Consider the following 14,102-nt stretch of genomic DNA (forward strand, 5'->3'; position numbering starts at 1 on the left):
TTGTTCAAGCTTTTGTTCCAAGGGCTGTCTTCTTGTTTTGGCTTAGATGCATATAGGTGCACTTTAAAGACATTAAAGGCCTGTGGTTATTAACACTGTAAAGCCTGACAAATCAAATAAACGTTAAGAAAATCTGTTTCCCCCCACATGGAACAGTTTATTGCAACTTTATAAGTAAAATTTACATATGTGTTTTATGTTGAGTGTTATATTTGATACATCAGATTCATGTAGTCTGGAATAGTGAAAATAATTTGGACAAACTGCTACATTTTATTCAGAGACTAAATGATGATCTACAAAATGACTCATGGAGAATCAAGTAAAGCCAAGCTGCTTCAGTCCAGTAAGTGTTCATCTGGAAATATCACTAAAGTTTGTCTTACATTTACTTGATAAAATCAGTCAAAAATTGACAGCAAAAAGACACAAAGCACCAGCTGAAGGTGGTCGTTTGCACAATTATACTAAAATACCTTTTACTTTATAAAAAAAAACAACTACAAACTATCAATTAGATGACAGAAGGCATGGAGCAGATTGAGTGAAACAGGTTTAACAGCAAATTTTGGTCATATAGGAGCTTTACAAAGTATTTTTGGTTAATATGATGATACATTTAACACCATTTAAAACATCTTACAGTTTTTCACTCCAAATCAGAAAGAAAGGCTCTTTATTGGCATCTCTATGGTTTCATGAAGAACCTTTGCCATCAGTGGATCTTTACATTCCACAGGTGGTGAAGGCTGTGCTCATCGCTGTGATCTCTGCTGATAGGCCGAACTGAAAACTATGAGTCTGTTACCAGCACTTATGTGACATCTGCTCAGGTTACTGCCTCATCCCGACCGCTGACGTGACACAGAGAACACAGAGTGGGGTCTTGTGCTGCGGGATCCATGTGTGATGATCGCTGAGGAGCAGCACTGCCTCCTTCTGGAGATCGTGTGCTTGTGCATCTGCTATTATACAACCCACAGACAATCCAGACTTCTAGACTGATAAGAGCCACCTTCCTCTGGAATGAAGAAATGTGAGTGCTGTGTGTTTGTGTGAGTTTTTTAGGTTATTTCTGGTCCATCAGGTGAAAATGGGCCTGGGCTGATTGGGGGGCTGCTGAGGGGGACCACCTTTTATGTATTCTAAATTTGCGGCTACAATCAATCAGTTAACAAATCATTCTATATATATATATACACACACATTCACACACCCATACATAGTGTAAAATGGGGGAAAATGCCCACCTTAAGGACTGTGTGATTTTTTTTTTTTTTTCTGTGAAACAGAAGGTAAATGTGTTATCACAGTTCTAATGACAATGACATAAATTATAAACAAAGTATGAAAGATGTCCAGAGTTTTTATGTTATTAGATTTTTAACAAAAATGAAATTACGCCCCCATGGGTGGGGTAAAATGCCCCTCAGTTTGACAAAGCTATTTGCTTTAAACATTTACAGCAAAATCAGAGTAAAGGCAGTTTTAGATAAAAATTAAAAATATATAATCAGTAATTATGAATTACAAAATTATAATAGCCTATTTTAAACATTTTGTTAGCTGATGCCAACTGGCTAGCTAACTAGCTACCTGATGCTAAGTTGAGGTAATTTTTAAATATAAAATCAAAATATTCTTATTCAACCAACTAGTTAGAATTCATTTGATGAAAAAACAGGATTTGGATTTGATGTTTAGAACAGAGTAACTACAGTAATTGCCCGTTGCTCCCTGGGGGTGTTTTACCCCACTGACTATGTTTGAGAAAAAACATCCTGAATGTCATTCTGAAAATATAATTATATTTTTATGAAATATCATTCTCATATCATATATAACTGTGATATTCTACAAAACAACAAGCTTTAAGACCATTTTTTTCTGATCGCTGAAAATTAGATTTAAAATTAGATTAATTTTAATTAATTAATTAATTAGATTAATTTTACTGTGAAATCCGTTTTCTCTCCGGTGCATCACCAGTGTAAGCTTCATGGTGAAAACTTTCACATCACTCTTGTCAACGTAGTCCATAGTTACAATAAAAATGCGTCTTGACTTCATCTTCTGGTCATTTTGGGAATTCTCCCGTCTTGATTTCCCTCCCTGAACTTGTAGCGCATTAAAAAAACAAACGGGCAGAAACTCGTCGTATAGAGCTCAGCATATGCTCACCTTTACCCTCAGATTCTCACAAGTTACAATATAACAAGAAAGTGACGTCACTGGTAGAGGACGCGCAGGTGTCTTCCGCATTCATTTCTCTCCTGATTGCCGTGAGCTCCTTGATGTCTACGATATTTTTATTTTTAAGCAAATGAAGTGGTTTTGTTGCTTGTTCTGGTTTTGTTGCGTGTTGTCTGTAGTTCTTTTTATTATTTGTCTTAACACAAGACTAACATTGTGTATTTGAGTGAACGCCATCATTCTCCGGTTTCTCTGACTGAATGATTTGTTTGTCATTTGCACCCAGAGTTTGGGATCTCACTCTTCTGTCTGTTCAGCTTCATCATGGATGACACACAAACACCCCGAGATGAAGATTTTTATCCAGGATGCAGGTACTTTGGATACATGCAATATTAACCATAAAAAGTTTTTTTTTTTTTTTTTTTTTTTTTTTTTTTAATAAAAAAATGAAGTGAAGTATTTTTGCTGTGAAATCTTTTAGGATTTTTATAATGTAAATGTAAGAATAACTTTTATATTGTTAGAAATAATTGAAGATGAACATGTACTGGACTGAACCATCTTGGATTTTCTTGTTTATGCATTTATCACTTTTTAATTTTTTTTTATGTTAAAAAGTAGGGTAACACTTTACAATAAGGTGTCATTTGGTAACATTAGTTAATGTATTAACTAACACAAATGAACAATACATTTATTACACTATTTATTAAAATTTGTTAAATACAGTACAGTATACACATGGCAAAATTCATGTATTGCTGACGTAAAACTAAATTCAGTCTTGCTAACTGAATGATTAATGCTTCAGTCATAGACAATAAATGATCATTTAAGAGTTTAAAGTTTTGAACTGATTTTCTGAAATAAACTTCAAAGTCTAAAGTCTACAGACCTGTATGTAAAAAACACCTTGATTTATACCCCTAAAACGGCAACAAATCCCCTGAGATACAAACATTTACAGGCAGATTATGAAAAGTACAATTCATAACATTTTAACATAATCATAATAACCTAACACTTAACAAGTTTTGAAACATGGAAGTCCCCTACACATGTAGTAATTTTATTTTTAAAGCTCCTTTATTAAACTGAATGTCATCATTAAATCTGTTCATCAGAAGAGGTCAGAGACAGAGCTGTGCATCATATTTATATTGTGTTTTTGTTTTATATTAGGTATTCATGTTATTATGGTATTCATATTAGTTATTATGGCAGAGAGTCTATGAAAGAACTTTAGTCTATGGTTTTTTTATCAACATAGTAAAATGAAAAGATCATATATTTTTTCCAAAATATTAATACAGTAATTCAAAGGATTTTTGTTATAGTTCAGTTGATCAGAAGAGATCAGAAGCAGAGCCCAGCTGTGTGTTTATGAAGAGTGATGAGTCTATAGGTCATCCACAACATTTCAGCTACAATATTTCATTAACAGACATGATTGAAATATTTGTTATGGTGTTTTATCATATCATTATTTCATCTGATATTTTAACATTTACTCACATTGAGAGACACGTCTATTAAAGTATTTAGTGTATCTTTAATCTCTCTGTTATAGTTCAGTTCACCAGAAGAAATCAGAAGCAGAGCCCAGCTGTGTGTCTATGAGGAGTGACGACTCTATGCTTCAACCAGTTTTTTTTAAGGGTGATGACACAAGGTTTAACCTCAAGTATGACATTTTTTTGTAAAAAATATGATTATAGTAAGAAACTTTAAATTAAACTGTCACAATTATACAGCACTATAATAAATAAACATGAACAGAAATCTGGCTAGGAAATGCAGTAAATCTAATGACGATGAGCAGATATAGAGCACAGAGTGTAATTATTTATTTATAATTTTACAGTTGTGACCTTCAGCAGGCTTTTTTTTAATAAAGTCACAACTGTTATTAAGGTCACGAGAAAAATGTGTTTGATTCTTGATTCAAGGTCAGTCCTGCCACACAGATCAGCTGAAACAAAACCCGCCTTTAAGAAATATGACCAGTCTATGAATCAACCACAAGACTCTCAAGAGTGAGAGTGGAGAGATCAGTAATGAGCATGAGGTGAGACAGATTGAGACACAATCCAGGAGAACAGCAACAGAGGACACAGCCATCAAATGCAATGACATCTTTAGACCTTTACCTGGACAAGACAAAGCCATCAGAACTGTGCTGACAAAGGGAGTCGCTGGCATTGGAAAAACAGTCTCTGTGCAGAAGTTCATCCTGGACTGGGCTGAAGGGAAAGAGAATCAGGACATCCAGCTCATATTTCCTCTTCCTTTCAGAGAAATCAACTTGATGAAGAACAAAACACTCAGTCTTTCAGATCTTCTTTATGTCTTTTTCCCTGAAACTAAAGAAATGGAAATAATCAGTGATCAATATAAAGTGTTGTTCATCTTTGATGGTCTGGATGAGTGTCGTCTGTCTCTGGATTTTCAGAGCGATGTGAGGTTGTGTGATGTAAGTGAATCAGCCTCAGTGGACGTGCTGCTGATGAACCTCATTGTGGGGAATCTGCTTCCCTCTGCTCTCATCTGGATCACCTCCAGACCAGCAGCAGCTCATCTCGTCCCCTCTGAGTGTGTCCATCGAATGACAGAGGTACGAGGCTTCAATGATTCACAGAAGGAGGAATACTTCAGGAAGAGAATCAGAGATCAGAGTCTGGCCGACAGGATCATCTCACACCTGAAGTCATCGAGGAGCCTCTACATCATGTGCCACATCCCAGTGTTCTGCTGGATCTCAGCCACTGTTCTAGAGAAGATGTTGAAAAAAATATGGAAAGGAAAAATTCCCAAGACTCTCACTCAAATGTACACACATTTCCTGATCCTTCAGACCAAAATCAAACGTGAGAAGGACTATGAGAAGAAGGTGACAGATGAAGACATGATTCTCAAACTGGGGAAAGTGGCTTTTCAGCAGCTTGTGAAAGGCAACCTGATCTTCTATGAGGAAGACCTGAGAGAGTGTGGCATTGATGTGACAGAAGCATCAGTGTACTCAGGATTGTGCACTCAGATCTTCAGAGAGGAGTTTGGCTTGTATCAGGGGAAAGTCTTCTGCTTTGTTCATCTGAGCATTCAGGAACATCTAGCAGCTCTATATGTGCACCTCTCCTGGACAAACCACAACACAAATGTGTTTGAGCCAATCACCAAACAGAGTTCACAATCTAAAGTTAAAGACCGGTTTCAACTCATGTTTAAAAATGTTTCATTATCTGAGCTGCATCAGAGAGCTGTGGATGAGGCTCTACAGAGTAAAAATGGATATCTGGATCTTGTCCTGCGGTTCCTTCTGGGTTTGTCAGTGGAGTCTCATCAGATTCTTCCTACAACGAATATTGACACTAAATAGAAGCAGAACTGACAGCAATGAGAAAACACTTGAATACATCAAGAAGAAGATCAGGACCATTGACTCTCCAGAGAAATCCATCAATCTGTTTCATTGTCTGAATGAACTGGGTGATCGTTCACTAGTGGAGAAAATACAACAGTATCTGAAATCTGGAAGAATAAAGGAAGCCAATCTCTCTTCATCTCAGTGGTCAGCTGTAGTTTTTGTATTGTTGACATCAGAAGAAGAACTGAATGAGTTTCGTCTTGATAAATTTGTCAATGGAATGAACAAACATGAAAATATGAAAGTTCTTCAGAAGTTGCTGCCTGTGATTAAAGAATCCAGATCAGTTCAGTAAGTATCACTGAGAACAATCATTTCACTGTTAAAACATTAAGATACAGTAGGTACGGAAAGTATTCAGACCCCCTTAAATTTTTCACTCTTTGTTATATTGCAGCCATTTGCTAAAATCATTTAAGTTCATTTTTTTTCCTCATTAATGTACACACAGCACCCCATATTGACAGAAAAACACAGAATTATTGACATTTTTGCAGATTTATTAAAAAAGAAAAACTGAAATATCACATGGTCCTAAGTATTCAGACCCTTTGCTCAGTATTTAGTAGAAGCACCCTGTTGATCTAATACAGCCATGAGTCTTTTTGGGAAAGATGCAACAAGTTTTTCACACCTGGATTTGGGGATCCTCTGCCATTCCTCCTTGCAGATCCTCTCCAGTTCTGTCAGGTTGGATGGTAAACGTTGGTGGACAGCCATTTTTAGGTCTCTCCAGAGATGCTCAATTGGGTTTAAATCAGGGCTCTGGCTGGGCCATTCAAGAACAGTCACGGAGTTGTTGTGAAGCCACTCCTTCGTTATTTTAGCTGTGTGCTTAGGGTCATTGTCTTGTTGAAAGGTAAACCTTCGGCCCAGTCTGAGGTCTTGAGCACTCTGGAGAAGGTTTTCGTCCAGGATATCCCTGTACTTGGCCTGATTCATCTTTCTCTCGATTGCAACAAGTCGTCCTGTCCCTGCAGCTGAAAAACACCCCCACAGCATGATGCTGCCACCACCATGCTTCACTGTTGGGACTGTATTGGACCGGTGATGAGCAGTGCCTGGTTTTCTCCACACATACCGCTTAGAATTAAGGCCAAAAAGCTCTATCTTGGTCTCATCAGACCAGAGAATCTTATTTCCATCTTGGAGTCCTTCAGGTGTTTTTTTAGCAAACTCGATGCTGGCTTTCATGTGTCTTGCACTGAGGAGAGGCTTCCGTCGGGCCACTCTGCCATAAAGCCCCGATTGGTGGAGGGCTGCAGTGATGGTTGACTTTCTACAACTTTCTCCCATCTCCCGACTGCATCTCTGGAACTCAGCCACAGTGATCTTTGGGTTTTTCTTTACCTCTCTCACCAAGGCTCTTCTCCCCCGATAGCTCAGTTTGGCTGGACGGCCAGCTCTAGGAAGGGTTCTGGTCATCCCAAACGTCTTCCATTTAAGGATTATGGAGGCCACTGTGCTCTTAGGAACCTTAAGTGCAGCAGAAATTTTTTTGTAACCTTGGTCAGATCTGTGCCTTGCCACAATTCTGTCTCTGAGCTCTTCAGGCAGTTCCTTTGACCTCATGATTCTCATTTGCTCTGACATGCACTGTGAGCTGTAAGGTCTTATATAGACAGGTGTGTGGCTTTCCTAATCAGGTCCAATCAGTATAATCAAACACAGCTGGACTCAAATGAATTTGTAGAACCATCTCAAGGATGATCAGAAGAAATGGACAGCACCTGAGTTAAATATATGAGTGTCACAGCAAAGGGTCTGAATACTTAGGACCATGTGATATTTCAGTTTTTCTTTTTTAATAAATCTGCAAAAATGTCAACAATTTTGTGTTTTTCTGTCAATATGGGGTGTTGTGTGTACATTAATAAGGAAAGAAAATGAACTTAAATGATTTTAGCAAATGTCTGCAATATAATAAAGAGTGAAAAATTTAAGGGGGTCTGAATACTTTCCGTACCCACTGTATATACATATACATATATATACACACACACACACACACAAGTCAACATTTGAAGTGGATCAATACCTTTCATCAAAGTTGTCCTACAGCCAAAACAATACCCACTCTTGTCTTAGGATAACTTTGATTAACTTTATATATACATGCATACATGCAGTGCCCTCCATCAGTATTGGAACAGCAAAGACAAAATAGCTTTGTTTGCTGTGAAGTTGAGACATTTACAAATATGATTAAAAGATGAAGATGAGACAAAACTGTTGTCTCATCTTGATGTTTTACCAAATAAAAAGGACAGCACTTTTAGAGTTCATCCCCCTATTGGGACAGCTGAACTTAAGGCAGATATGAAAGTCTAAAAGCTAATATTTAGTTGCAGATCCCTTGCATGCAATCAGAGCAATGAGTCTGTGACCTATAAACATCACCAGAGATTCGTAGTAGTGATGAGAAGTTCAGATCATTTTACAGACTTGGACCTTTGAGTCTCGTTCAGCAAAATGAACAAATCTTTTTTCAATGATTATACATAAAATACAGTGCAATCAGTTCGGATGTAGCACAGTGCTTATTCAGTAAACGCTCAACTAAACAGATGAGTTTTGAGTCTGGATTTAAATGTGACTAATGTTTTAGCACATCTGATCTCTTCTGGAAGCTGATTCCAACTGTGGGAGGTATATTAGCTACAAGCGGATTCCCCTTGTTTTGTGTAAACCCTTGGTATTTATAACTGGCTTAATCCTAATGAGTGGTCTGTTAGGTTTATATTCAGTAAACATATCTGCAATTAAATGTTTTATTTAATAACTGTGTTAGCCATAGTTTCAGTTCTTTAATTTCAATTACATTTTTATTTAATACATAATTATATTTTTACTCCATTAAAATACTAATGGTATGAACTAATTTAATTATATTGAACTTGCAAGTCGTTTAATGTAGCAAGTTGTTTGATTGGTTTTTGAATGGATGTTTGATATTCATCTCCACAGATTGTGTAATTGTGGTGTCACAGATGAAGGTTGTGCTGCTCTGACTTCAGCTCTGAGATCAAACCCCTCACACCTGACACAACTGGATCTGTCTGAGAATGAACTAGGAGATTCAGTGAAGCTGCTTTCTGATGTACTACAGAATCCTCACTGTAAACTGGAAAACTGTGGTAAAATCATATTTGACACAAAGATTATTTTGCATGAAATACAGATGTAGTGCATCTAAGAAATATTATTGTTCCTGCTTGAATGAGACTTTGGATGTCTTATGATAACATTTTTTTTGTGGCATTGTAGACCTCAGTCCAATGATCCATCAAACATATTGATTTGTGCTTTAGTACTTTCTCTTCAATAATGGATTCACAGCTAAACTGGTGTGATCTGAGAGAGTGAAGAGTGTGTCATTGTTCTCTACAGGTTGAGTTATTGTGGTGTCACAGATCAAGGTTGTGCTGCTCTGACTTCAGCTCTGAGATCAAACCCCTCACACCTGACAGAACTGAATCTGTCCTACAATAAACTAGGAGATTCAATGAAGCTGCTTTCTGATGTACTACAGAATCCACACTGTAAACTGGAAAACTGGGGTAAGATCATATTTGACTGTCACACATGAAGTACATTGTAAAGTATATCTGAAGTGTTCAGCCTCTTTCTGTTGCTGTGAGTTCAACTGACTGAGCTGTAACACATGAGCTGCTCTTTACAAATGATCACTGATTACTTACAAGTTATTATTTATTCCATTACTGATGATTACAAATTACATGGTGAGAACTCTAGTTAGTAACAGTCTGTTGAATTATACATATTAGGTACAGATCAGTCTATTTTACCAGTCTGTGCACCTCCTCTGACATATTCGCACGCATATGAACAGGCAGCATTTGGGGTGGGAGGATGGAGCGATATTTCAAAGGAAGCCGGCGCCATGGTCCTGACCGCATCACTGTGTCTTTACTGGGCGTTCTTAGACAATATATAAGAATTATGTAGATAATATATGGCCACATTCACACAGCAGCAGAATATGGTTGTCAATACCATATTTGAGTCCTTAATACGGTTGCGTTCACACACAGTGATGCACATTAGCCAGATAAAGGTACAAAGGGTCTGGACTAAAACGTCACCATCTTAATTCGGACAATATAACAATGACTGTAGAATAATATTCATATTTTGTAATATTTGTGAATAATGATCACAGAGTGATTTCCCATATGAAGGATAACTAATAAGTGCAAAACAACAATTTAATTATTTCTCTTTGACATCGTCACTCGTCTTAGTTCCTCGTGATCTCACAAACTTCCATTTTAATGAATATCTCTACACTGCACACTGAATCTGTTATTTACATCATCTCTATAATTTGTTATAATGAATGACAAACTGCAGTCTGCTTTCACGATCTGTGCTGCGATGAGCAGGACGTGCAGCGATAGAGAGGCGTTCCCATTAGCTGCAGTCTGTAGGTATTATGGCCAATCCCAAAAGTACTTTCTCTTCAATAATGGATTCACAGCTAAACTGATGTGATCTGAGAGAGTGAAGAGTGTGTCATTGTTCTCTACAGGTTGAGTGATTGTGGTGTCACAGATGAAGGTTGTGCTGCTCTGACTTCAGCTCTGAGATCAAACCCCTCACACCTGACACAACTGGATCTGTCTGAGAATGAACTAGGAGATTCAGTGAAGCTGCTTTCTGATGTACTACAGAATCCTCACTGTAAACTGGAGAAACTGTGGTAAAATCATATTTGACACAAAGATTATTTTGCATGAAATACAGATGTAGTGCATCTAAGAAATATTATTGTTCCTGCTTGAATGAGACTTTGGATGTCTTATGATAACATTTTTTTTGTGGCATTGTAGACCTCAGTCCAATGATCCATCAAACATATTGATTTGTGCTTTAGTACTTTCTCTTCAGTAATGGATTCACAGCTAAACTGATGTGATCTGAGAGAGTGAAGAGTGTGTCATTGTTCTCTACAGGTTGAGTTATTGTGGTGTCACAGATGAAGGTTGTGCTGCTCTGACTTCAGCTCTGAGATCAAACCCCTCACACCTGACAGAACTGAATCTGTCCTACAATAAACTAGGAGATTCAATGAAGCTGCTTTCTGATGTACTACAGAATCCACACTGTAAACTGGAGAAACTGGGGTAAGATCATATTTGACTGTCACACATGAAGTACATTGTAAAGTATATCTGAAGTGTTCAGCCTCTTTCTGTTGCTGTGAGTTCAACTGACTGAGCTGTAACACATGAGCTGCTCTTTACAAATGATCACTGATTACTTACAAGTTATTATTTATTCCATTACTGATGATTACAAATTACATGGTGAGAACTCTAGTTAGTAACAGTCTGTTGAATTATACATATTAGGTACAGATCAGTCTATTTTACCAGTCTGTGCACCTCCTCTGACATATTCGCACGCATATGAACAGGCAGCATTTGGGGTGGGAGGATGGAGCGATATTTCAAAGGAAGCCGGCGCCATGGTCCTGACCGCATCACTGTGTCTTTACTGGGTGTTCTTAGACAATATATAAGAATTATGTAGATAATATATGGCCACAGTCACACAGCAGCAGAATATGGTTGTCAATACCATATTTGAGTCCTTAATACGGTTACGTTCACACACAGTGACGCACATTAGCCAGATAAAGGTACAAAGGGTCTGGACTAAAACATCACCATCTTAATTCGGACAATATAACAATGACTGTAGAGTAATATTTTTATTTTTTAATATTTGTGAATAATGATCACAGAGTGATTTCCCATATGAAGGATAACTAATAAGTGCAAAACAACAATTTAATTATTTCTCTTTGACATCGTCACTCGTCTTAGTTCCTCGTGATCTCACAAACTTCCATTTTAATGAATATCTCTACACTGCACACTGAATCTGTTATTTACATCATCTCTATAATTTGTTATAATGAATGACAAACTGCAGTCTGCTTTCACGATCTGTGCTGCGATGAGCAGGACGTGCAGCGATAGAGAGGTGTTCCCATTAGCTGCAGTCTGTAGGTATTATGGCCAATCCCAAAAGTACTTTCTCTTCAATAATGGATTCACAGCTAAACTGATGTGATCTGAGAGAGTGAAGAGTGTGTCATTGTTCTCTACAGGTTGAGTGATTGTGGTGTCACAGATGAAGGTTGTGCTGCTCTGACTTCAGCTCTGAGATCAAACCCCTCACACCTGACACAACTGAATCTGTCTGGGAATAAACTAGGAGATTCAGTGAAGCTGCTTTCTGATCCACTGGAGGATCCTCACTGTAAACTGGAGAAACTGTGGTAAGATCATATTTGACTGTCACACATGAAGCACATTGTAAAGTATATCTGAAGTGTTCAGCCTCTTTCTGTTGCTGTGAGTTCAACTGACTGAGCTGTAACACATGAGCTGCTCTTTACAAATGATCACTGATTACTTTACTAATGATTACAAATTACATGGTGAGAACTCTAGTTAGTAACAGTCTGTTGAATTATACATATTATGTACAGATCATATTTTATATTTGTGATGTTATAGTTTAGATAACTGTCATATTTGTGAAGTTTTTATTAGAAAAAATCATGTCATTGCTGTCTTTTTTATATGAAATTTTAAAGGATTTTAGCCCCCATTAAAGTTGTAAAAGAGACCAGGTTTCTTGGTATCACCTTTGACAACAAACTGTCTTTTATTTCTCACAATAAATTACTTTAAAACATTCTTGATTTTAAAACATTTCCTTTTAAGGTTTTATCTAAAACCAAATGGGGAGCAGACAATTCAACTCTTGTGAATTTGTCCAGAATTGTGATTCGCTTAAATCATGGACTGTCCCTGTACTGGCCAGCTTCTTTCCTTGCATGATGCTCCAGTAAAGCTACCAGTATTGTGAAAGACTCCACCCATCCCTTCCACAGTCTCCTCCAGCTCTTGCTATCAGGAAGACAGTATTGGAGCATTAGAGCCCGCTCTGATAGACTACTCAACAGCTTTTTCCCCCAAGCTGTGAGAGCCTTCAATTCCAGTCACCTCACCCCCCTCTGAAACCTCATCCACAGCCCTAGCTCCTGAAACCAGGAATATTTTACAGTATCATGTGAAGTACTTGTATAGTCTGTCTTGGGTTATGTGTATAGTCAGGGATTAAATTGGGATTTGTTATGTGGGGGGCTTTATATGGTCTCAAGCTTCCTATACATACATTAATACTAATACTTCATCTTTCATTTCAAATTCTTACATTTGATCTGCAAATTCTATTGCAAAACTATGAATATTGTTATCTATACGTTAGCAAATAAAATAATTTACAATACATATCCACTATTCACCACTTACTCTAAATCAGTGGTGTAGTGATGCCTGGAGAAGTGGGTATACACCCAAAATACACGCTGAAAAGAATAACTTACATCTGGACGTGACTCTCCACAACTTCTGATGAAATCGTTTGGGTTTTTTCTGTAGAGCCGTTTTGAACTTACTATGAATGCATTCGTTTACTGAATTCTTGCACTGAAAAGTTTACAGGGGTTCACCGGTGCAAAGATACCATTTTAAGGCATTGTTTTCTTTATAATGTACTGATTCAAACTGGTAATCAGTAATTATTTATTATTTTACCAGTCTGCGTGCCTCCTCTGACATATTCGCACGCGTATGAACAGGCAGCATTTGGGGTGGGAGGATGGAGCGATATTTCAAAGGAAGCCAGCGCCATGGTCCTGACCGCATCACTGTGTCTTTACTGGGTGTTCTTAGACAATATATAAGAATTATGTAGATAATATATGGCCACATTCACACAGCAGCAGAATATGGTTGTCAATACCATATTTGAGTCCTTAATACGGTTACGTTCACACACAGTGACGCACATTAGCCAGATAAAGGTACAAAGGGTCTGGACTAAAACATCACCATCTTAATTCGGACAATATAACAATGACTGTAGATCCAAATAATATTCATATTTTTTAATATGTGTAAATAATGATCAGAGAGTGGTTTCCCATATGAAGGATAACTAGTAAGTGCAAAACAACAATTTAATTAATTATTTTTGACATCGTCACTCGTCTTGGTTCATCGCAATCTCACAAACTTCCATTTTAATGAATATCTCTACACTGCACACTGAATCTATTATTTACATCGTCTCTATAATTTGTTTGTTATAATGAATGACAAACTGTAGTCTGCTTTCACGATCTGTGCTGCGATGAGCAGGATGTGCAGCGATAGAGAGGCATTTCCATTGGCTGCAGTCTGTAGGTATTATGGCCAATCCCAAAAGACGGCATTTCACAGCAAACCACAAATATCCTGCTAGGTTTTTAGTCTATATTGTGATACGTTTTTGTGCAGAACTGGGTTAGCTTTTATAGTCTTTTGAATGGATAAAATATAGAAATCACCTTAATTTCCAAAAAAGCCTAACCAGTTGGAAGTTCACTCCGTCCCCCTGT

General features: G+C 37.4%; 1 protein-coding gene across 1 annotated transcript in view; it reads left to right on the forward strand.

Moving 5' to 3' along the window:
* The first annotated feature begins 303 nt into the window (after positions 1 to 303).
* LOC127183101 (NACHT, LRR and PYD domains-containing protein 3-like) overlaps positions 304 to 14,102 on the forward strand; it is a 29,085-nt gene continuing 15,286 nt past the window's right edge. The window contains 8 exon segments of the mRNA XM_051138920.1: positions 304 to 346; positions 2,480 to 2,567; positions 3,767 to 3,842; positions 4,223 to 5,545; positions 5,547 to 5,911; positions 10,173 to 10,343; positions 10,597 to 10,767; positions 11,760 to 11,930. Of these exon segments, the coding sequence (XP_050994877.1) occupies positions 304 to 346; positions 2,480 to 2,567; positions 3,767 to 3,842; positions 4,223 to 5,545; positions 5,547 to 5,911; positions 10,173 to 10,343; positions 10,597 to 10,767; positions 11,760 to 11,930 (2,408 nt within the window).

Source organism: Labeo rohita, chromosome 20, assembly GCF_022985175.1.
Source record: "Labeo rohita strain BAU-BD-2019 chromosome 20, IGBB_LRoh.1.0, whole genome shotgun sequence".
Taxonomy (NCBI): domain Eukaryota; kingdom Metazoa; phylum Chordata; class Actinopteri; order Cypriniformes; family Cyprinidae; genus Labeo; species Labeo rohita.